General features: G+C 36.9%; 3 protein-coding genes across 5 annotated transcripts in view; 2 read left to right on the top strand and 1 right to left on the bottom strand.

Moving 5' to 3' along the window:
- Window positions 1-3,590: 3,590 nt before the first annotated feature.
- LOC124641306 (sodium- and chloride-dependent transporter XTRP3) overlaps window positions 3,591-20,453 on the bottom strand; it is a 59,584-nt gene continuing 42,721 nt past the window's right edge. The window contains exons 11-14 of one of the 3 annotated variants that reach the window (XM_047179358.1): window positions 8,429-8,629; window positions 6,727-6,813; window positions 5,343-5,419; window positions 3,777-3,915 (exon numbers count right to left, since the gene is read on the bottom strand). In XM_047179358.1, the coding sequence (XP_047035314.1) occupies window positions 5,345-5,419; window positions 6,727-6,813; window positions 8,429-8,629 (363 nt within the window). In that variant the 3' untranslated portion in view covers window positions 3,777-3,915; window positions 5,343-5,344. Of the gene's footprint in view, window positions 3,916-5,342; window positions 5,420-6,726; window positions 6,814-8,428; window positions 8,630-20,453 lie in introns of all 3 variants that reach the window. The other 2 variants (XM_047179359.1, XM_047179357.1) reach the window with 2 other exon arrangements.
- LOC124641307 (juvenile hormone esterase-like) lies at window positions 10,849-14,437 on the top strand. Its single transcript, XM_047179360.1, has 3 exons — window positions 10,849-11,068; window positions 12,182-13,416; window positions 13,828-14,437. Exons 1-3 carry the CDS (start codon window positions 10,886-10,888, stop codon window positions 14,030-14,032), a joined length of 1,623 nt encoding a protein of 540 aa, XP_047035316.1. The 5' UTR covers window positions 10,849-10,885; the 3' UTR covers window positions 14,033-14,437.
- On the top strand, window positions 16,389-18,968 carry LOC124641308 (esterase FE4-like). Its single transcript, XM_047179361.1, has 3 exons — window positions 16,389-16,596; window positions 17,063-18,285; window positions 18,711-18,968. The coding sequence occupies exons 1-3, from the start codon at window positions 16,432-16,434 to the stop codon at window positions 18,880-18,882; spliced, it is 1,560 nt and encodes a 519-aa protein (XP_047035317.1). The 5' UTR covers window positions 16,389-16,431; the 3' UTR covers window positions 18,883-18,968.

A 20,453-nucleotide genomic window follows, 5' to 3' on the forward strand; every position in this document is an offset into this window, starting at 1 on the left:
ATATTAACAAAACGTTGTTTTAAAAAAGTACCAGTTTTAAACCATCTTTCCGGCTAAACCTTGCACTAATGCCTTGTTAAGTCCACGTTGGAAAGACTCCATCTTATTATAAAGCGTGGTTTTAAGAAGTACCCGCTCTAGTAATAGGTTTAGTCCACTAATTTTGTTCGGGACGGTGGTTTAAAGGTGGTACAAAAGCTGGTACTTTTTAAAACGACGTTTTATAATAAGGTGGAAACCTGTTTAATTCTCATTTATTTACTGTAGCCTAAACTTTCAAAATATTATTTTAGAATATATATTAAAACCGTGTTTATTTCGTCCAGTAAGACCAGTCTGTCCTTTATAACACATGCCTGGGCTGTGCGTTGTACGCGTAACTAATAAGTACTAGAGCTAAAGGTGACTAGCATCGCTGTTTCTACTATATCCAGTATCGGATAATTCTTGATACTTTTTACAGCAACTGGGTAAGTACTGACTATTGGATTCGGTGGTAGAAATTACCTGTAATTGGTAGAAATCTGTGGTAATTTAAGAAAATTAAACAGTTGATTGAACAATACATTTAAAGTAAAACTGCCAATAACTTTAACACCCGAGGTCACCGGCATAACAAACGTCAGTTTTTTGAAAACAACTTTTATTTTGAAAATGCGTATGCACCCCGGCCGTCAGTAAGTACGGTACTTTCTCTTAAAAACTGACAGCTGTCTACTGCACAAAACATTCGGTTACCATACAAACTGTGTAAAGTGTAAGAAAACTGACGTTTATGCTGTCGGTAAACATGGGCCAAATAATGTGAGAACCAAAGGACCTATTGGGTCCTGTAACAAGTCATATATTTAGTCAGTACTTACCACAGTTGTTCAATGTAAATGCACTGTCTACAAACAATATAATGTACTTACATTATGAAGTATTAACACTTGCAAGTATTAATGACATAGATTGTATCTACGTTTTATAGTGCTTGGACACTAGATCGAGATTAACACTGGTTCATAAAATCGTTCTAACCATGGGTGTATAGGAGACTCATTTTGAAATTTCGGTTTTTCAAAAATGTATTTTTTATGTGACATAGAGTTCAAAATTTCTGAAATACTGATAGATTGATGCATTCAAAGTTAGTTTTTATTTGATTTAACATGTTTACAACAAAGTATAATGTTTTTTAACTTTTTTGGAAATATTTTTTTCGAAATAGGTATATATTTTTTTTTCGAAAATGTGTCTCCTGCAACACCCACAATATTAATCTAAGTTTGACTTGCCAAATACTTTAACTATCAACTTCTTAAGAATCCATTAATTTGGTACACTTCGTCTACACTTAAAGCCTTGCTACATACGAACACTTTCGAATCCATTGAACTCCTCCAAGATGAAATGATGCCCTCCACTAACTCCATTCGAGCAAACGTGTGAACGAAATGCACAAAAAATGTGTAATCATCTGCCTAGTCTCTTCCAACTACATATGTTGGGGTCGGCTTCCAGTCTAACTCGGGGTAGCTAAAAAAAACTGATTCTTACGAGTGCTTTTCCTTGAGCGACTACCTATCTGACCTCCTCAACCCAGTTACCCGGCCAATCTCACTACCTCTTGGTAAGACTGGTTGTCAGACTTTCTGCCTTCTGACTACCCGTAACGACTGTCAATGATGTTCAAGCGACAGTTAGAGTATTCAATGTTGTTCTTATGAGTATTACATTCATTTGTGTGCGTAAATGCGGTAAGGGGCTCATTTCAGCTTAGACGAGCTGCCTATACCTTAGTCCCTTACTTTAATCCCTTCCGACTGCCAACATTAACTTTAATTAAAAGCTCTTTAGACAATTCCTAATTTCGCCAGTATATTTTTTAAGCTTACCAACCTTTGGGCGGATTCCACCAATCAGAACCACAATCGTGACTTCAATTTAAACTAGGTTTAACACATTTAGTGTAAAGTTCAGTGAGAATATAAATGTCAGTATTTTCTTAAAACAACTGTTTAATTTGAAAATTGAAGTTGAAAATTCATAATAAATAGTTGTTTTAAGAAAACTGTTGTTTAATGTTGTCGGTGTACTTCAGCCTAACCTAACCTAACCAAGGGGTATCGGGTTGCCCGGGTAACTGGGTTGAGGAGGTCAGATAGGCAGTCGCTTCTTGTAAAGCACTGGTACTCAGCTGAATCCGGATAGACTGGAAGCCGACCCCAACATGATTGGGAAAAAGGCTCGGAGGATGGTGTACTTCAGCCTAAAAAGAGCCTAAGCAGATAGACTTGAGCTTAAAGATTCTGATCGGTGCTATCCGCCCTTACACTTCACAATCCAACCCACTTTTAAAATTTAATTTAAAACACCGACCATCATGCCTTTACATTAAGTTTTAAGAACTTTACATCAGTACGTTTTCTAAAACTTACATAGTACATACATCATTTTTTTTAATTGCAACAACTCTTCACGCCTGGTTAAAAGTTGAACCATAATCTCGATCTGGTTAGTTAGTGACGAGATTTAAATCTAGTTTATCTAAAGTAAAGGCTATATGAAGACCGTAAGATGACTTTTTTTATTACGTACTAAAGTCTGTGTGCATTTAATTTTTCAACAATTTCATAAATATCGTCAACAATTTTACAGTTATTATGCAGAACCGGGAATTTATGAAAACACTTAACTATCGTATCAATTTTCTTTTTGTATTCTGAAAATTAAATGTTTCGATGAAAGCAAAATGTCGTATATTATATTATGATACAATGTACTTACACTTTGCTGTTTTTGAACTTTTTTGATGGAAATAAGTTCAAAATACTCAAACAAGGAAATACAGACAGCTTTTAAAGTAGCTGAAGAAATCAAAGTTTTCAAAACTGCTTAGTGGTGTTGAATACACCACTAAGCAGTTTTGAAAACTTCATTCGTTTAGGATGTTAAATAAATTTTGGTTTTTGCGTTGTTAAGGAATTATGACCCTTTACTACGTAGTTAGGCACTTTTGATTTATTCCGCTACTTTTTGGTGTTGACCGTATTTACTTTTTTTGGTTATTCTATTGTAGACATACATATTATTATTTTTTTAGTTTATCGGATTAACAGTTTCTTAAAAATACTAGACACATTTGAACCAGTATTCTTAATCAGTTTAATTTATAGATATGGATGGGTCAATCAAGTCTTAATTATATAGCCATTTTTTATTTAGATTTAAACCTTCGTTAATAAATGTGCAACCGGCCCTGCCTTAGAGCTAAATGATTTGATAATATTTTTCACCAGACTGTATTTCATGATATTAAATACATACATATAATGTCAGAACGTTATGTTGATATTGTCAGGACAATTAATATTATTTAAAAGTTAAATATTTAACCGCGCAACCCTAAGTTAAATCTTAAGCTGGGTACTCACTTAGAAGTGTAGCACGTAACGTATCAGATACGGTATCAACCTGCAAGTGGGTACGGCTCGTCCACGGTCCTCACGAGCACATTGCGAGCCGCCTTTGTGTTCGCAGTGAAACCACCACTCGGCGGGTCACTGCGAGCTTACAGCGCTCCACGCGCGAGCGGCTCGCAGCGGGCTCGTGCCTACGTACTCACTTGATACCGTATCTGATACGTTACGTGCTACACTGCTAAGTGAGTACCCAGCTTTACAGCATCAAAACTTTGGCGGTTCGAAATTCAAAATTATCTAGTAGGAAACAAAATTTAGAATATTTCAAAAGTAACGGTCATTCGTCAACAACGTCCATTTTGAACGTGGTCGGCTTTCGACCAATGGGCTTCATTGCTAGCCTACGAACGGTTCCTTTTGTGCAATTTGTATTTAGAATCTCCTCGTCACTACTGCTTGAGTCGTCGAAGCGACCGGTCGTTCGTATGTTGTCCTCTGAATCTGAAGACTGTAAATAAAAATGTTTATTAATATAAATGGATTCAGATGACTGAATGTTAGTCATATAAATAGAAAATAAGTATATTAATAATTTCTAAACGTGTAATAATGATAATAGTACGTGTGCATGAGAATATTCTACATAAATGAATGAAATTGTGAGAAGCTGGAAATAATAAATAGGTATTATTTAGTAATATACGTTTAGATTAGGTAGTAGGTAAATTTGTGTTAGGTTAAGGCATAATATTTTTACTGTAACATAAATTATTAATAAAACATGCAACAACTGAGACCTACAAAAACATGCAAAATAAGAGAAATTAGGTAACATTAATTTGATGCTTAAAATCCTGAAAAGAAAATAAAAAATTCAACAGATACATAATTTGCGTGAATATAACAATGTACATATTATTGCATTTAAGATTTCTGGATGCTATGAAAAGACATGCGAAGCTAAAGACCAAATCATTCACCAAACTTATTGTCAGATACATCTGTAATGTAATCACAAGCAAGTGACATATAAAATTCTATTGACTTTAAAACTTTTATTTACTTTAATATAAATATATTTAATGGTCAGCTTCTGAGTTTACGGTCCAAAAATCATCTCAGAAACCGACCAATAGAGATTTTTAGGAATATCTTAAATTCATTAACCATGACTAACCGTAAGAATTGTTTATGTCATATATCATTTCCAGTTGAATCACAGGAAACCAAGATTTTCAAAATTATCAAAATCACAAGATTTACAAATAGGTACTCTTTAGACTCATACCGCCATTTATTAAAAAAACACGGCCTTAGAAAAGTATTGGCTTCTAGGTATAAACTTCACCTTGAAAAAGCATATTGTTTAAACTTAGCATTAAACCGGGTACTTTTTAATAAAGTCATGGTTTATAATAAGGTACTTATATTGATTTAAAAAGGCTTATGTTTTACCTCAAATACAAGGTGTTGATTTGCATTTGTGCCATACTTCTGGAGGAGGACATAAAATACGTAAATAATCGATTGGAATTACAGTAGACGGGAAATATTTAATATGCACTGCTTTTTTTGTCATTGTAATGTCGTAGTATTTCAGAAATAATCCAATTTTATGAATGAAATTAATGAATAACCGTTGCGTATGCTTTGTGTTTGCGTTTGTGTGAGGGACCAGCACGGTTTTGAGGCCAGTAACATACGCGCCGAGTTTGAAAACGGGTAGGTGACATTGACGAATTTCCGAAAAAAAATTAAAATAAAAAAATTTCGTACCAATTTTTTTGTTGATTTGGGTTGAGAATCATTAGTATAATTACGTCCTTGACTATGGCACGCATGCAAATCAACAGCTTGTATAACATTGCTTTAACTAAAAAATTCGATGTATCTGCCAAAAGTTCAATACCAAAGCAATATATAAAAGACACGAACATTTATTTCTTGGGGCGTCCGCGCGCGATCACTTCAGGCAGTCGCTTGCTGGGTCTCTCATCGCTGCTGTCCACGCTCTATATAGGAGTACACATAAATATTTACATACACAACACAACTTATAACTAAAGTCATTTAGAATATGGAAGTAGGGTAGATGTTAATTTTGAATTTTGCTTACCTATAAAATAGGAAAAGCTAAAAACACTACTATCCTACTTATATTATAAATGTGAAAGTTTGTGAGAATGTATGGATGTATGTTTGTTATTCAATCACGCAAAAACGGCTAAACCGATTTGATTGAAATTTGGTACGTAGATAGGTGATACCCTGGATTAACACATAGGCTACTTTTTATCAACACACCACGCGGGCGAAGCCGCTGGCGGAAGCTAGTTTTTTATAAATTATTAAGTACAAAAAATATACAAAGAAGGTTTAGCCTATATTTGAAGAAAAAGTAAGTAGAGACAATTATTAATTTTGAATAAGGCCTGTCTATTGTAAAAAAAAAAAAAAAAAACTAAAAAACATTATCTAATTTTTTATAGTAAGAAATATATATTCAACGAGGGTTCAAACTATTATATTTTTAGAAGACCGTGATTGTTCTGTTAATTATAAAATCATAGTAAAGCTGAAAACAGCTTATTGCTATGAAACATGAATAGAAAAAACCTAATCGAAATTTTATTTAGCTCGAACACTCAAAAAGGATCCTGGTAATTTTATTCAGGATAATTTAAAATGTTTAACTATCCACACAGTTATTTTAGCACATAGCTAGTATACATAGGTTTTCCTCATACCTAATTCCATTGGCTCAAACCTATTTGACATATTTTTCCCTTTAAAAATATCCTAGGAGTATTATAAACATAACAAAAATATTTTTCTTTTTATTCGAGCTAATATAAAATTGGCACTAACCTCAAGTCAGCTTACCTACATTTTTTTCAGCACAGTATTGACATATGTTTTGAAAATACATATAATAATTGTACGACTCATGAATCGTACACCATTTCTACAACGCTTTACACAAATCGTAGTATAAAGCGCCAGTACGCTATAAACATATAGATATATCATTAGTTACTTGGTAGTGAAGTACCTATACCTATAATGAAGAGATATACTTTAACTATCAGTAATATAATCATCGGCAAGGATATTGAGCCCTGACCTTCACCTGCGCAGAAGCGATTTATTGGTTTATTGTTTTAAGTGTACAGTGCGCAAAGCAATCCCCACTCTTCCGCCGAGAGCTCATTATCCGTGCCGATAACTAAATCTTCCTATGTAGGTAATGTTACAAACTATTTTAAAACCCTTCAAAAACAAAAAGCAATCAACAGAAACCAAAGCCTTAAAGCCTTACATCAAAGTCTCCGATAGTGAACTTGGTGCCAGCAGCCTCAGCGACGAGCTGCGCCGGCGCGGGCGGCGCGCTCTCGGGCGACAGCACCTAGCTCGCCACATCAATGGTATGTACATTAGCTGATGATGTGATGTGTTAGTTCGCAGTCAGGAGTGAAGGATGATGGGATTTTGGGAGTGTAAAAGTAGCAGAATTTCAAAGATCATAAACATAAATTACCCCAGGAATTTAGGAGGGTAAAAGCAGCAGAATTTCAAAGATTATAAAGGACCTCAGGAAATTAGGAGGGTAAAAGGAGCAGATTTTCAAAGATTATAAAGGACCTCAGGAAATTAGGAGGGTGAAAGGAGCGGAATTTCAAAGATTATAAAGGCCCTCAAGAAATTAGGAGGGTAAAAGGAGCAGAATTTCAAAGATTATAAAGGACTTCAGGAAATAAGGAGGGTAAAAGGAGCAGAATTTCAAAGATCATAAAGGACCTCAGGAATTTAGGAGGGTAGAAGATCCAGAATTTCAAATATCATTGTTATAAAACTTGGTCTCATAAAAGGACCACATGTAGTGGTAGGTTCAATGATTAGGTAAGGGTTTAAAACATTGGACATGTTGCCGTAATATGAGGAAAGGAAGGATAAAAAGACCAAAATTGATATAGGAGTACCTAGTCACTTCCAAGGACTGAGAAAGAGTTAATTTAAAAAAAGGCGAGAAAATAAGTTACGTTGTTGGACTCGGAAAAAATACGTAAGAACCGGACGGGAATGCATATAGTTGCGGGATTTTGATAGTAAGAATAAAATTCTGACTGCGGCCACAGAAAGAGTAGAAAGATGTATCGAGTTTAGGATCTAATATTATTATATCTTTATATTTCTTACTAAATAGAAAACTTATGATGCGAGTTCAATTTTAACCATCCTTCACACCGATGGCAAAATTACAGATAGAACCGTCTTTTTGAATTCCTATTCTCGATACATCTTTCTAAACAGTTATTTACACCTTGAGAATAATGTCACCGAGCTTATGAAATGTATCATGTAACAACACACCCACATTCAATGTAAAAAGTGTTAGATTTACAAAATGTAAGTATTAGTTACCATGAAAATGTTCAACGAGCAATTTTCTAGCCAATTCATCTTAATAATATTGGAAGGGCGTAAAAATCTGCGCGAAAAAGTGTAGGTATTTGATTCTTCGATAGGCGTTTCCATAGAAAATAGATAAGACAATATCTGCTTAGCTTTTTCAAACTATATTGGGGTCGGTCGAGCGACTGCCTTTGCCCCAGTTACCCGGGCAATCGGATCGAATCGAATCAGAGTCACAATAGATGATAAAATCTTTTGTTTTTACTATAATATATTTTACTTCACAGATTTTTACTCACTTCATTCTTTCCCAAATCTCAAGAATCCGCCAAGAAATTGAAATTGTTTTTCAATAATTGTAGAGAAAGGTACACCAGATTCAAAGAACAGTGCCATTTAATTAAATTTAATAAATAAAGCCATGCCATTAAAAATTAAAAAAAAAAAAAATTAATAAATAAAATATATGGTTTCAAGGAACGGATTCTATTCGATTCAATTCAGAATTAGAACAAACCTATTTTCCCAACACTTAAAAAACAAATGATAACCAAAAAGTTATATAGTAATCCCCAATATGACACCAAAAAGTTGAAAGTTCCACTTACATCCTGGTCGCTCATCATTTCCTTCGTAGAGACAGTAGTCTCGATCCTCCTGATCGAGCCCTGATGGATGTCCACGTCGAAGGCCAGGCATTGGAAGCGGCGGAGCAGTAGGACGGCCGGTATCGGGAGTACTCCAGCCATGATCATCAGAACTGCGATCACGAGGACCCAGTTCGGGTAAGGGGTTTTGATGACGCGGCCCTGGGAATGAATGAGTTAATTAAATAAGTGATTTTTTATGGGAATTGAATTTCATTAGATTAGTTTTATTCAAATATAAATTATGTTTGCAAAAAAATATATAGGTAGCTACAAATATTTTAGGTTGCTGGGGAGTTTGTTGCTCTTCCCATCAAAAACAAACTTTTGTTTCTGATATTCGAAAACAGCTGATTTATTCGCCAAATTGAAAAACTTTTTTGAGTTTGAATTAGTAGTGGGTTTGACATTAGCTTATAAATAATGCGCAAAAAACGTATTGATAGATACCGCGATTTGTACTTAAACTACAAAAAGGGATATCTAAACAACATTAGGTACTAATAACTTCCGTTATAATAATATATATTTGTTGGTTATGTATATTTGTTATAATAATTATATTTGTTATATTTATTTAATATTTTTTTAAGAAAGGCACATGTTTCTTTGTTTGTAATCGTTTTTAAAACATTCTCTCGAAGAGCTCTACTCTAAATATAGGCTATATTTTATCCCGGTACGGGCAGTAGCTCCTCCAGGTCGCGAGGGAAACCGCGGGAAAATAACAAGTGATATTTAAACAGATAACACTTAATGATAGCTTATCATTTATTTATTGACACACTCATCGGGAGCACCTACTTGCTTATATCTATTACTAGCGTGTTGTCGGCGGTTTCACCCTCCTCCCGTGGAAACTACTGCCCATACCGGGATAAAATATAGCCTATGTTACTCGCGAAGAGTGTAGCTTTCCAACAGGGAAATAATTTTTTAAACCGGTTCAATAGTTCCAGAGCCTTTAGAGCGCAAACAAAAAATTTATTATATTATATTAGTATAAAGGTACAAGTATGGACCAATGGAGATTGTTCGTTTATCAAAAACTAGGTATTTGTTTTGAAATGGTAGCAGTGATTCACATTCCAATTTTACTGCACATTATTCTATGGAACAAAGGAACAATAAAAGGTAGGTACACACTAGGTGATTAGTCAAAATGGCTATGTTTTTAGTTAATACGTCACAAATATTAAGAGTATTCTAGACAAACGCTAGCTTAATTGGAGCGACAATTTATTGTTTTTATTATGGACTAGATTTTTTACCGCGGTTCCACCCGCGTCCTGTGAAAACTTCTTCCCGTACCTGGGTAAAAAATATAGCCTATGATACTCAGAAAGAGTGTAGCTTCCCAACCCAACAGTGAAATAATTTTTCGGGTGTTTCGGGTCCTTTAGGGTACAAATAAACAAACAAAAATACATATGTTTCCTCTTCATTACATTGGTCTAGTCTAGAATTATAGATACGAGTAATGTGAAGTGGTGGCCTAATGGGCCAAGCACCAACCTCTCAAGTATGAATGTATGAATTCGATTCCAGGTCAGATAAGTACCAAAGCAATTTTTCTTACTCTGTTGGTATATTTTGACCACCAAGTAACTGATTAGAGGTGAAGAATAACACCTCGAGGAAATCTGGACTACAAACAATGTCTTAAATTACCAACTTGCAGTAAGCAATCGTGGTGATTAACGCTCAATCCTTCTCCGTGTGAGAGGAGGCCTGTGCCCTACAGTGGGACGATAAAATGGCTGATGATGATGTATTTTACAAACAAAACATGCGTTTCATATTGTCCGACAGTAGCTATGTTTTCGAGAAATATGACTCAAAGATGAATTAATTGTCAATGAGGAAAACTGTGCAATAATAGACACGTGGTTCCGTCGCTTGCAAATCGCTCAGTAAAATTAATCGTTTATGAGTTTCAAATCGTTTACGAAAAAAAATAAAAAAATTATGTTTTTCTCTTTATTGTATTAGTATAAATTACTGGCTGTAGTTCAGGGCTCTTCTGACGTCCCGAGAAACTATTTCTTGCACCCTGGTAAAAAGAAGACTCCAATTCCTTAGGAGACTATCAGTGTACCAATTCATTTATATCTTTTCAGTAGTTTTAGCGTGAGAGCGCGACAAACATACAGACACCATACAGAGTTACTTGCTCGTATATAACACCTATTATAGTAAGAACTGTATCATATCATGTTCTGAGAAACCTACAAGAACAATAATTACTGGAAAAACACCTTTTTTATTACTCACTACAACGCAATAAGCGGTCTGGGAAACCCCGGATTCTCATCGATTCCTAAGGAACTCTATTGGCGCGCATGGAGCAAATTCTATTTATATAAGAGAGACCTATTTATTTATTTACCTTTAGTCTGTCTTTATACTTCAAGCATAATGGTTAAGTCTTTGATATTATTGTGTTTATTAAGCCTCGTTTATTCCGACAATCCAGTAAAGACAAAAGGTTTTGTGAGGGTGCTGACAAGAAAAGGTGTGATTCAGGGCAATGTTCATGATGGGTATAACACATTTTTTGGAGTGCCGTACGCTAAGGTTAATGAGGAAAACCCTTTTGGAGTGAGTATTTGTTGCGTTTAATTACTATATTACTATAAATACTATATTACTAGGATAGTTTTTTTTTTGTGTTGTAAATATCTATATGACTGACTAGGCGTTTTCCCGCGATATTATTCCGTGGAAACTACAACCCGTATCGGGATAAAATATAGCCTATATTACTCTCAGATAATGTAGCTTTTTAATGGTGAAAAAGTTTAAAAAATCGGTCCAGTAGTTTTTTAAAGTCTATTCATTAAAACAAACAAATTTTTCCTCTTAATAATATTATAGAGGTAGTATAGATGAACCCGCTGTATGTCGGAACGCAGATATAAGCGAGATACAAGGAGTTAAAGGTGAAAGAACATTTTGAGTAAACCTGGACTACAAAGTCTGAAATTACCAACCCGCATTGAGCAAGCATGGTGATTAATGCTCAATCCTTCTCCGTGTGAGAGGAGACGCAGCCCAGCAGTGGGACGATAAAAAGCTGATGATGATGATGATTTTATTGCGTTGAAATTTAGGTTATGTAAATATTCAGTTTTAATGAAATAAGCCTTTACCTAACTGCTATCGGTCCTAGACAGATTAGAAATGGTATTGTTTGTAGGACACTTGGAGGTCAACATGATAATTGTTTGATACTGGGTTTTTAGACATTTGTAACCCACGTAATTGTTTAATCAAATAAGAGAAAATGGGGTACAATTACAACCTAGAAAAATTACAATTAAAAAAGTAACTATGCCATCTTAATTTTTGATTAACAGGTAAAGCATATTTTATTTATTTATTTAGAGATGTAAACTAGAGGGGCCGACCCCGACATAGTTGGGAAAAAGGCTCGGAGGATGATAAATGTAAATGTGCATATAGTTTTGTTTTTCTAGGTAAGACAATGACTTTTCACTATTATCAGATTATGAAGCATCGACACAGTCTAACATAAACACGTTTATGTATTATAAGAATTAGTATTATACCTCTATATTAGTGAGATATTATGAATTACATCATTAGCAGTCTTTTGTATTGTTCCATTTCTAAGCTCAGAATTTAGTTACGGACCGCATTCAATTTTGAGTTTACTGTCCTTTTAATGAACCAGTTTGAATTTTCTTACAGCGCATCTTAGACTACCCAAACTTCAACGACACATTCATAGCCGATGATCCTTCAGTGCTCTGCCCTCAAGTGTACTTCAATGACAACGGGGTCCTGCAGTGTCTCCAACTCAACATCTACGTGCCACATTCGGCCAGCACCAACAACTTATTGCCAATATTGGTCTGGTTCCACGGCGGAGGATTTGCTTTCGGCAGCTCCGGCGAATATGGCGGCCAATATTTGGTCAAACACGACATCATCGTCATCACAGTGAACTACAGACAAGGGGCTTATGGCTTCTTATGTTTGGACGATCGCAATGTCCCCGGCAATCAGGGCATGAAAGACCAGATTGAAGCTTTAAGATGGATAAAAAGACATATAGCTAATTTCGGTGGAGATCCCTCTAAAGTTACTATTGCTGGCGAAAGTTATGGTGGCGGTGCCGTAGACTTACATCTGTACTCAAATTACGAAATGTTATTTGACAAAGCAATAGTGCAAAGTGGCTCCATATATGTAACAGAAGGAATTTTCATCAAACCAGATTATAATGCTGCGATCAAACTGGCCACCTATTTGGGTTACAACGTCACGACGACGGTTAAAGCGCTTGAAGTACTCGCTAAAGCGAATCCTAGTGACGTGAACGCAGCAACGAGAAACATGAGCATGATACTGACGCTTTGTAAAGAGAAGAAGTTCCAAGGCGTCACAAATTTCATTACAGATGACCCATTCCACTTAAGCAAACCTAACAGGATAAAGAGGACATCGATAATGATCGGGTACACCAGCCAAGAGATGTTATATGAATTCGTGAACAAACCGCAGTCACACTATGATAGGCTGGGCAATCCTTTCCTACCACAGCTTACAAAAACTTTTATTTTACCGAAAAGTGAGCTACTGAGACTTAGTAGCATCGTCCAGCACTTCTATTTAGGAGGAAAGACAGCTGGTCCTGAAACAGAATTGGAATTGAGTAACTTTTTATCAGATTTCGCCATAAATTATGGAGTTGAATGGTCTGTGAGTAGATACATCGAGCAGAACGCGAAGGCTGTATATAAATACATGTTCTCGTACACAGGAGGCAGTGACTATCAGAATGTGACTGGTTCGGGAGCCTCGCATACGGAAGAGCTGAAATATCTCTTCAATTGGGTTTGGGCGACCCCGCCGAGCACGCCTGAACAGGTGCTAATTAGAGATAGGATGACCACCATGTGGGCCAATTTCGTTAAGTTTGGGTAAGTTGAAATATTCCCTTTAATTTTAAATGACCTAAAAAGTTGGAATTGTATTTTTTAAACATTGATTTTAGCAATTTTTAAAGCGATTTATTTGATAGTCCCTGCACACTGCAAACTTTTCTATCAGTCATGGATTAGTAGGGAGATATATGGTAGTGTGCACATACAGTGATCAGGTATCCGGCTGGTATCAGACCGACTTTAATCTGATTGGATTTATTTTTAAAATAAACTGTCAGCCAATGATTGAGCCAACTATCGGTCTTGCATAGATGGTCTTATTAAAATTAAAGAATTATGCAGATCCTTATAAAACCATAAGCAATAAAGTATAAGTAATTTTAAAAAGTCCATTTGTTACACCATTATTCGATGATAATAAATAACACTTGATCTTTATAATTCCAGAAATCCGACTCCTTTGGAGACAGATCTCGTCCCGCTCACGTGGACACCCGTGTCAATGTCTGCCAGGCCTTATATGAACATCGATGTCAATATGGAATTGAGGAACTTCGCCTTCAGACATAGGATGGCCTTCTGGGAACTAGTGTGGCATACGTATGGAAAGAAACACGTCCTGTTGAGTGATAAAAGTCCTCCTAGTGTATAATATTTAACTGTTGCCATAATAATTTAGAATAAGATATAAATAGGTATATAATAGATGCCAGCGGTTTTTCCCGTGTCTCGTGGGAACCTCTGGACGAACCTGGATAAAATGTAGACTTCCTCGATAAATGGGTTATCTAACGCTGAATATTTTTTCAAATTGGACCAGTAGTTCCTGAGATTAGCGCGTACAAGAACAAGAAGAGCTCTTCAGCTTTATAATATTAGTATAGATCACAGATAGAAATAAGTATTTTATCATGGACTGGCATTAAATGCCAAATGTTGGTACGCCCTAATTGGGCCCACAAAATTGTTCTTAGCTTTAAACGTAATGTTAATAACAACTGTTAAAAACTTGTGGAATTAAGCAAATAAATGATAAAAAATATATTATTTTTTATAATTGGTTTTTTATTTGGTGTTAATGAATTTTATCTGTCCAGCCTTTTCCCGCCCATGTTGGCGTCAGCTTCCAGTCTAACGGGATGAACCTGGGTACCTAGTGTTTTACATGGAGCGACTGCCCAACTGACCGCCTCCATCCGATATCCCTTGGTAAAACGTGTTGTAAGACTGTCTGGCTGCTGACTGCGTAACGATTGCCAAGGATGTTTAAATGAAAACCATCCCGGCCAAAGATGTCTTTTTACCGTGCCTTAACGGCAAGTTTTATCAAAATTCGTTAAGCCTTGCGAAGAAGAAACAGGTAAATGTCTGGGTTAAGCTTAAATTGTCTTTATTATTTTTATTATGTACTAGCTTCTGCCAGCGGTTTCACCCGCATCCCGTGGGAACCTCTGCACGAACCTGGATAAAAAGTAGCCTATAGCCTTCCTCGATAAATGGGCTATCTAACACCGAAAGAATTGTTCAAAGCGGACCAGTAGTTTCTGAGATTAGCGCGTTCAAACAAACAAACTCTTCAGCTTTATAATATTAGTACAGATTGTTTAGTGTGCAATAAAGAATAAGAATGAGTAAACGTACCAACTATTCATACCTCTACGGTATCATCATCCTCCGAACTATGTTGGGGTCGGCTTCCAGTCTAACCGGATTCAACTGAGTACCAGTGTTTTACATGCAGCTACTGCCAATCTGACCTCCTCAACCCCGTACCCGGGCAACTCGATACCCCTTGGTTAGACTGGTGTCAGACTTACTGGCTTCTGACTACCCGTAAGATTAGATACTTAGAGGTAATAAGTATCTAATCTTTAGACAAACTGCTTCGGAGAGTAAATTGCTAAACAAAAATTAATTTCATAATATTTTTAATAGTCGGTCATTGTCTTCAGAGAACATACAAGTTGTCCGACCCGGGTTTGCTTACAAAAACTGTTACGCTCGGCACACGCTACAATTTGTCTAAATAAAACATTATTATCGTTTATGATTCAGGCAGTTGTTATTATACATTTGCATAAATTAAGGTAGCGTTGGTTCCGTAGTGTTTTACAGTATCTTTCTATGAAGTATTTTCTTATCAATGCAATATATCGATAACTAGCCGTTTTTCCGTGGTTTCACCCGCGTCCCGTGGGAGCTACTGCCCGCACCGGGATAAAATATAGCCTATGTTACTCGCAGATAATATAGCTTTCTAATGGTGAAAGAATATTTAAAATCGGTCCAGTAGTTTTTGAGTTTATCCATTTCAACCAAACAAACAAAGTTTTCCTCTTTATAATATTAGTATAGATAGATAGTATAGCTACATAGGTAGCTTGGAAAATAATAAATGATAATCTTTCCAGCAATTATTATACGAAAATATGTTTTTCATTTGTAAGGGATAACTAGCTGCGGGATTGTTCGAAAGAGTTACCACGGCCCTGGTACATAAAAGGCTTACAACGGAACACGACGGTTTTTAGTAAGAGTCTGACACTCCCTCACCACTGCTAACTTAAAGCGGCAGCGGGGCCGTTTCATGATTTTTGACGTCGTTAAAAAAAAAGGTCTGGTTAACTAAATGACAAACCATTTTCGACCATTAAAATGATTTTCGCTTGAGTATGTTTGCCCCTTTTGATTTAAGAGTACCTAAATAAAGTCCTTACTAATATTATATATATATAATGTTAAATCAACTCTATAGATTGTGTAGATCTATCGGGGTTTTACGCCAAAGGTACTGAACAAATTTCACTAAAAAGACGTGGCAATAGTCTATAGCGTACAAGATGACATAGGTTGGAACCACAAAGTACAGTTAGTCTTCAACCCATTCAAAATATGCAAATCACACTTGTATTAATCACCCGTATACCGGGGACTCCCAACCTCACCATACAAGCTAACGGAACCCCAAACCACGGTACTTCACCGTTCCTACCTATAAATAGAACACGCTTGCACTCTCCACTTTATTACTAACCAACACTTCAATGCAAAATGTTTTATATATTAATATCTTTGTTAGTTTGTGTGCTCGTTAAGGGTGAAGAGAATATAACTGTGTTGACCAGTAAGGGGCCTATAACGGGATTTAAGCAGGATGGGTACGATACGTTTTTTGGAGTACCTTATGCTAGGGTTAATGAGTATAACCCGTTTGGGGTGAGTTGCGTTTGTTTTTTTATTCGAATGTGTTAGAAGGATAGTTGTGTGTGTGCGTATAAGTGATTTTGTTGGCAAACTTAAGACGGTTTGATGCATTTTACCTAGAAAGGTATCGTTAGATTCATATTTTGTTGTGTATGTTACAAAGTGACATTACAATCTGTTTTGTAGATGTCACAATAAAGTAGTAGTATATTATGTACATAGTACGCTATGTACTATGCATATGTGTTTTCCTGTTCAAGTTCTGTCATCTCATTCACATCATGAAAAAGTTATGTCTTTTTTCACTTCAGATGATCGGTTTTTACATTTAAAACTCAAATGATTAGCCTGAAAAAGACTAAAGAAAAAATTGAATCTTTTATTTTAACAATATAATTAGAAACTCTTTTGTGGATATCTCAGTGGCCTTAGATGTTCCAGTGACACAAAATTAAGACGTTCTTCCTTTTAATTCCAGAGCAATCTAGCCTACCCAGACTTCGAAACACCATTTATCGCGAACGACAGCTCCATTATATGTCCTCAAGTCATCGCCAGGGTTGGCGGGAACATCCAATGCCTTCGTCTAAACATATATGTGCCACATTCAGCCAACGAGAACAACACAGTGCCAGTACTAGTTTACTTCCACGGAGGAGGATTCATCTTTGGCAATGGCGGTGACTTTGGCGGCCAACATTTGGCCAAACACGACATCATAGTCATCACAGTGAACTACAGACTTGGCCCTTACGGCTTCTTGTGTTTGAACGACGAATCTGTACCTGGCAACCAAGGTTTGAAAGACCAGATAGCTGCGTTGAGGTGGATAAAGAGACATATAGATGCTTTTGGTGGAGACCCTTACAAAGTGACGATTTCTGGAGAAAGCTATGGAGGAGGTGCTGTTGATTTGCATCTGTATTCAAAGTACGAGACGCTGTTCGATAAAGCTATTATACAAAGTGGGTCTATATTCACTCCTGGATTTTTTGGTAATCGAGATCATGAGGCAGCTATAAAACTTGCGTTACACCTGGGATATAAAGTCGTGAATACCCTAGACGCTTTACATATACTTGCCAAAGAGAATCCTATTGTCGTGATGGCAGCTGCTAGAAACTTGAGCATGAGATTGACAGCTTGCAAGGAAATCCGATTCAGAGGAATGCAGAACTTCGTGACAAAATGCCTGAACCACTTACACAACCCGGAAAGAATAGAAAACATACCGATCATGATTGGTTACAACAGCAAAGAAGATTTTGGCTCATACGCGAATAAGCCTCAAGAGTTCTACGATTCTTTAGGGGATCTATTCTACAGGAATTTGCAGAACAATTTTGTTTTAAAGACATGTGAATTGGAAACTTTGAGTAACATAACAAGGACATTTTATTTAGGGAGTAAGAATATAGGTCCTGAGTCTATGTTGGAATTGAGTGATTATTCCTCTGACTTCAAATTGAACTATGCTGTGGAGAAATCAGTTTCGAAGTATATTGAGCAAGGCGGGAAGGTGTATAAGTATATGTTTTCGTATATCGGGGGCAGTCACTATAAGAACTTGACTGGGGCCGGAGCTACGCATACAGAAGAGCTGAAGTATTTGTTTGAAACTCCCTTCAAGCTGACTTCGGACGAGCAGAGGATGATGAGGGATAGGATGACAACGATGTGGGCTAACTTTGTTAAACTTGGGTAAGTTGGTATCACTCAACATACACATAATGCAATATTTCTCAACGCGTTCTCGCTTGATATATTATTTTATTCCAAGGTCTCTGTCCTTTGAATAAAATAGAAAATAATGGCCTTCCATTTGAAATATTTTGAGAATTGCATAGGTCCTGTGACAGTACATTTGAAATAACCATAAATAGAGACCATATGACTATATTCATTTACAACTAGTATATTCATTGTATAAACCATAACAAACCTGTCATTATTATATGAAGAGTCATGGTTTTTTTGAACGAGCTAATCTCAGTAACTGTGGGTCCAATTTGAAAAATTCTTTTGCGATAGCCTATTTATCGAGGAAGACCTTATACTTCCCATAAACCGCGAGTAACACCGCTCATAGAAGCCAACACTTAGAAAGCCTTCCTTAATTTTTTCAGGAACCCCACCCCCCAAAAGACAGACCTCCTCCCAGTGACCTGGAACCCAGTGAACGGCAAATCCAGACCTTATTTAGACATAGACGTGACCATGTCTATGAAGGAACATGCCTACAGACATAGGATAGCTTTCTGGGAGCTGTTTATGCTGAAGTATGATAAGAGGAGTTAGGAGAAGGATTAAAAATAGTGTATTTTAAGAATATTTTTTTAGTGTATTTTAGTATTAGATACTTAATAAATGTTTATTGAGACTGATGGTGGTGATGTTTAATTTGGAATCCGCGAGAGTTTCTGGTCTTCTCTTCTGTATAACAAATTGTTGCCGCAAGTTTTCAAAATCGATCATTTTATTTAGGTAATGAATATTTATGTGAATTAATAAAAATATAATATTTACATTAATTTTAAAAATTAAAAATAAACTTATATATACAACTTAAAACTAATACATAGCATCAAAAAATTGCTCCTCATCGCTGTCACCGGGTAATGTACCCAGAAGGCTGGCAGCATTGCCACGTTGGATGGCAATGCTCAACCTCTGTGCGAAATAAAAGCCAGCCCTTGGGTCACGAGAAGTGTCAACAAGGCGCTTAGAAATTTCCTTTGCAAGCGCGTGAGCACTCGGACCCCACGGCCCGAGAGTTTCAACCCCAAACGGCTCAAACATGTAATTCCCGATAAGGCTACTATATTTGCGCCGTTTGAGGTCTTCTGCTTGTGAAGCGGCGGAGCCGACACAACACGCAGTTCTAGGAAGATGGGATGGCGCAAGAGTGTCGACGCAGGTCGCGTCCCACACTAAAGTCCTACCCATCTTCCACGGAAATAGCGACATGCCGTCTGGTCTCTTGCCATCGTCGCGTGCCAAACCATTTGGTTCAAGTACGGCTGGCACGCCGACGGCAACAAGAGCCCGACGGATCACGTCGTTGATATTCGCATGTCGTGGTATGCGGCCCGCACTCCGGCTGCACGACAGGCCGTGGTGACCGAGGCTGTTGACAGCTTCCCCGCAGTGGCAGCGGTGAGGAGTGCAGCATGAAGCACCCAGACGCAGGCAGACAGCGAGTCTGAAAGTGGTGTCGTCAAACATGGTGCCTATGTTTGCCGACGGAAATGCGTGAAGCCAAAGACCTGACTCCCATTCACCCACAGCCAGTAGGCGTGCTCGCTCCGCAGAAGTAATTGACGTATCAATGAGATTTTTCCGTATTACTCTGCAGAGCGGCTCATCCCACTGTCTCTGGGAGGATGGGTTGGCGGGTAGATCGGTATTCGGGCATGTGACTTTCCAGGCATTAATAGCCTCCGCCAGGCATGGCACCTCAAAATTGATCAGTGTAATAGGTAGGATTTTCCTGATCAATTTGTCAGCGCCATGGACGGAGGAAATAAATGCCGGTAAACTAATACTGGAAATTTTGCGGATAAAAATATTAAGTAAAGATGATCACAACAGCAGCTATGTGATTGGCTATAGCGCAGATGGCTAATTAGGCCTGCACGTAAACGGCTTAATAAAAAGGAGGTTCAATTTTTTATCATATCATAAATATTAAACAACAATAGAGTACACATGACACAATGACCATACAAAACACAATAATCACCATAGCAAGAATTTCCAAAAACTTACCTGATCAGCATTCCAAGCCCCGTAAGTAGGAGGGTTGATGAGCATGAACACCAGCTAGGACAGCAAGATGCAGGTGACGATGAATGGACCCAGGTAGCACC

Source organism: Helicoverpa zea, chromosome 22 (assembly GCF_022581195.2).
Source record: "Helicoverpa zea isolate HzStark_Cry1AcR chromosome 22, ilHelZeax1.1, whole genome shotgun sequence".
Classification (NCBI taxonomy): Eukaryota; Metazoa; Arthropoda; class Insecta; order Lepidoptera; family Noctuidae; genus Helicoverpa; species Helicoverpa zea.

Coding starts and splice junctions, on each gene's coding strand:
- LOC124641308 (XM_047179361.1), top strand. CDS start 16,432: ATGTTTTATATATTAATATCTTTGTTAGTTTGTGTGCTCGTTAAGGGT. Junction 16,597..17,062: donor ATGAGTATAACCCGTTTGGG/GTGAGTTGCGTT, acceptor TTTTAATTCCAG/AGCAATCTAGCCTACCCAGA. Junction 18,286..18,710: donor GCTAACTTTGTTAAACTTGG/GTAAGTTGGTAT, acceptor TAATTTTTTCAG/GAACCCCACCCCCCAAAAGA.
- LOC124641307 (XM_047179360.1), top strand. CDS start 10,886: ATGGTTAAGTCTTTGATATTATTGTGTTTATTAAGCCTCGTTTATTCC. Junction 11,069..12,181: donor ATGAGGAAAACCCTTTTGGA/GTGAGTATTTGT, acceptor ATTTTCTTACAG/CGCATCTTAGACTACCCAAA. Junction 13,417..13,827: donor GCCAATTTCGTTAAGTTTGG/GTAAGTTGAAAT, acceptor TTATAATTCCAG/AAATCCGACTCCTTTGGAGA.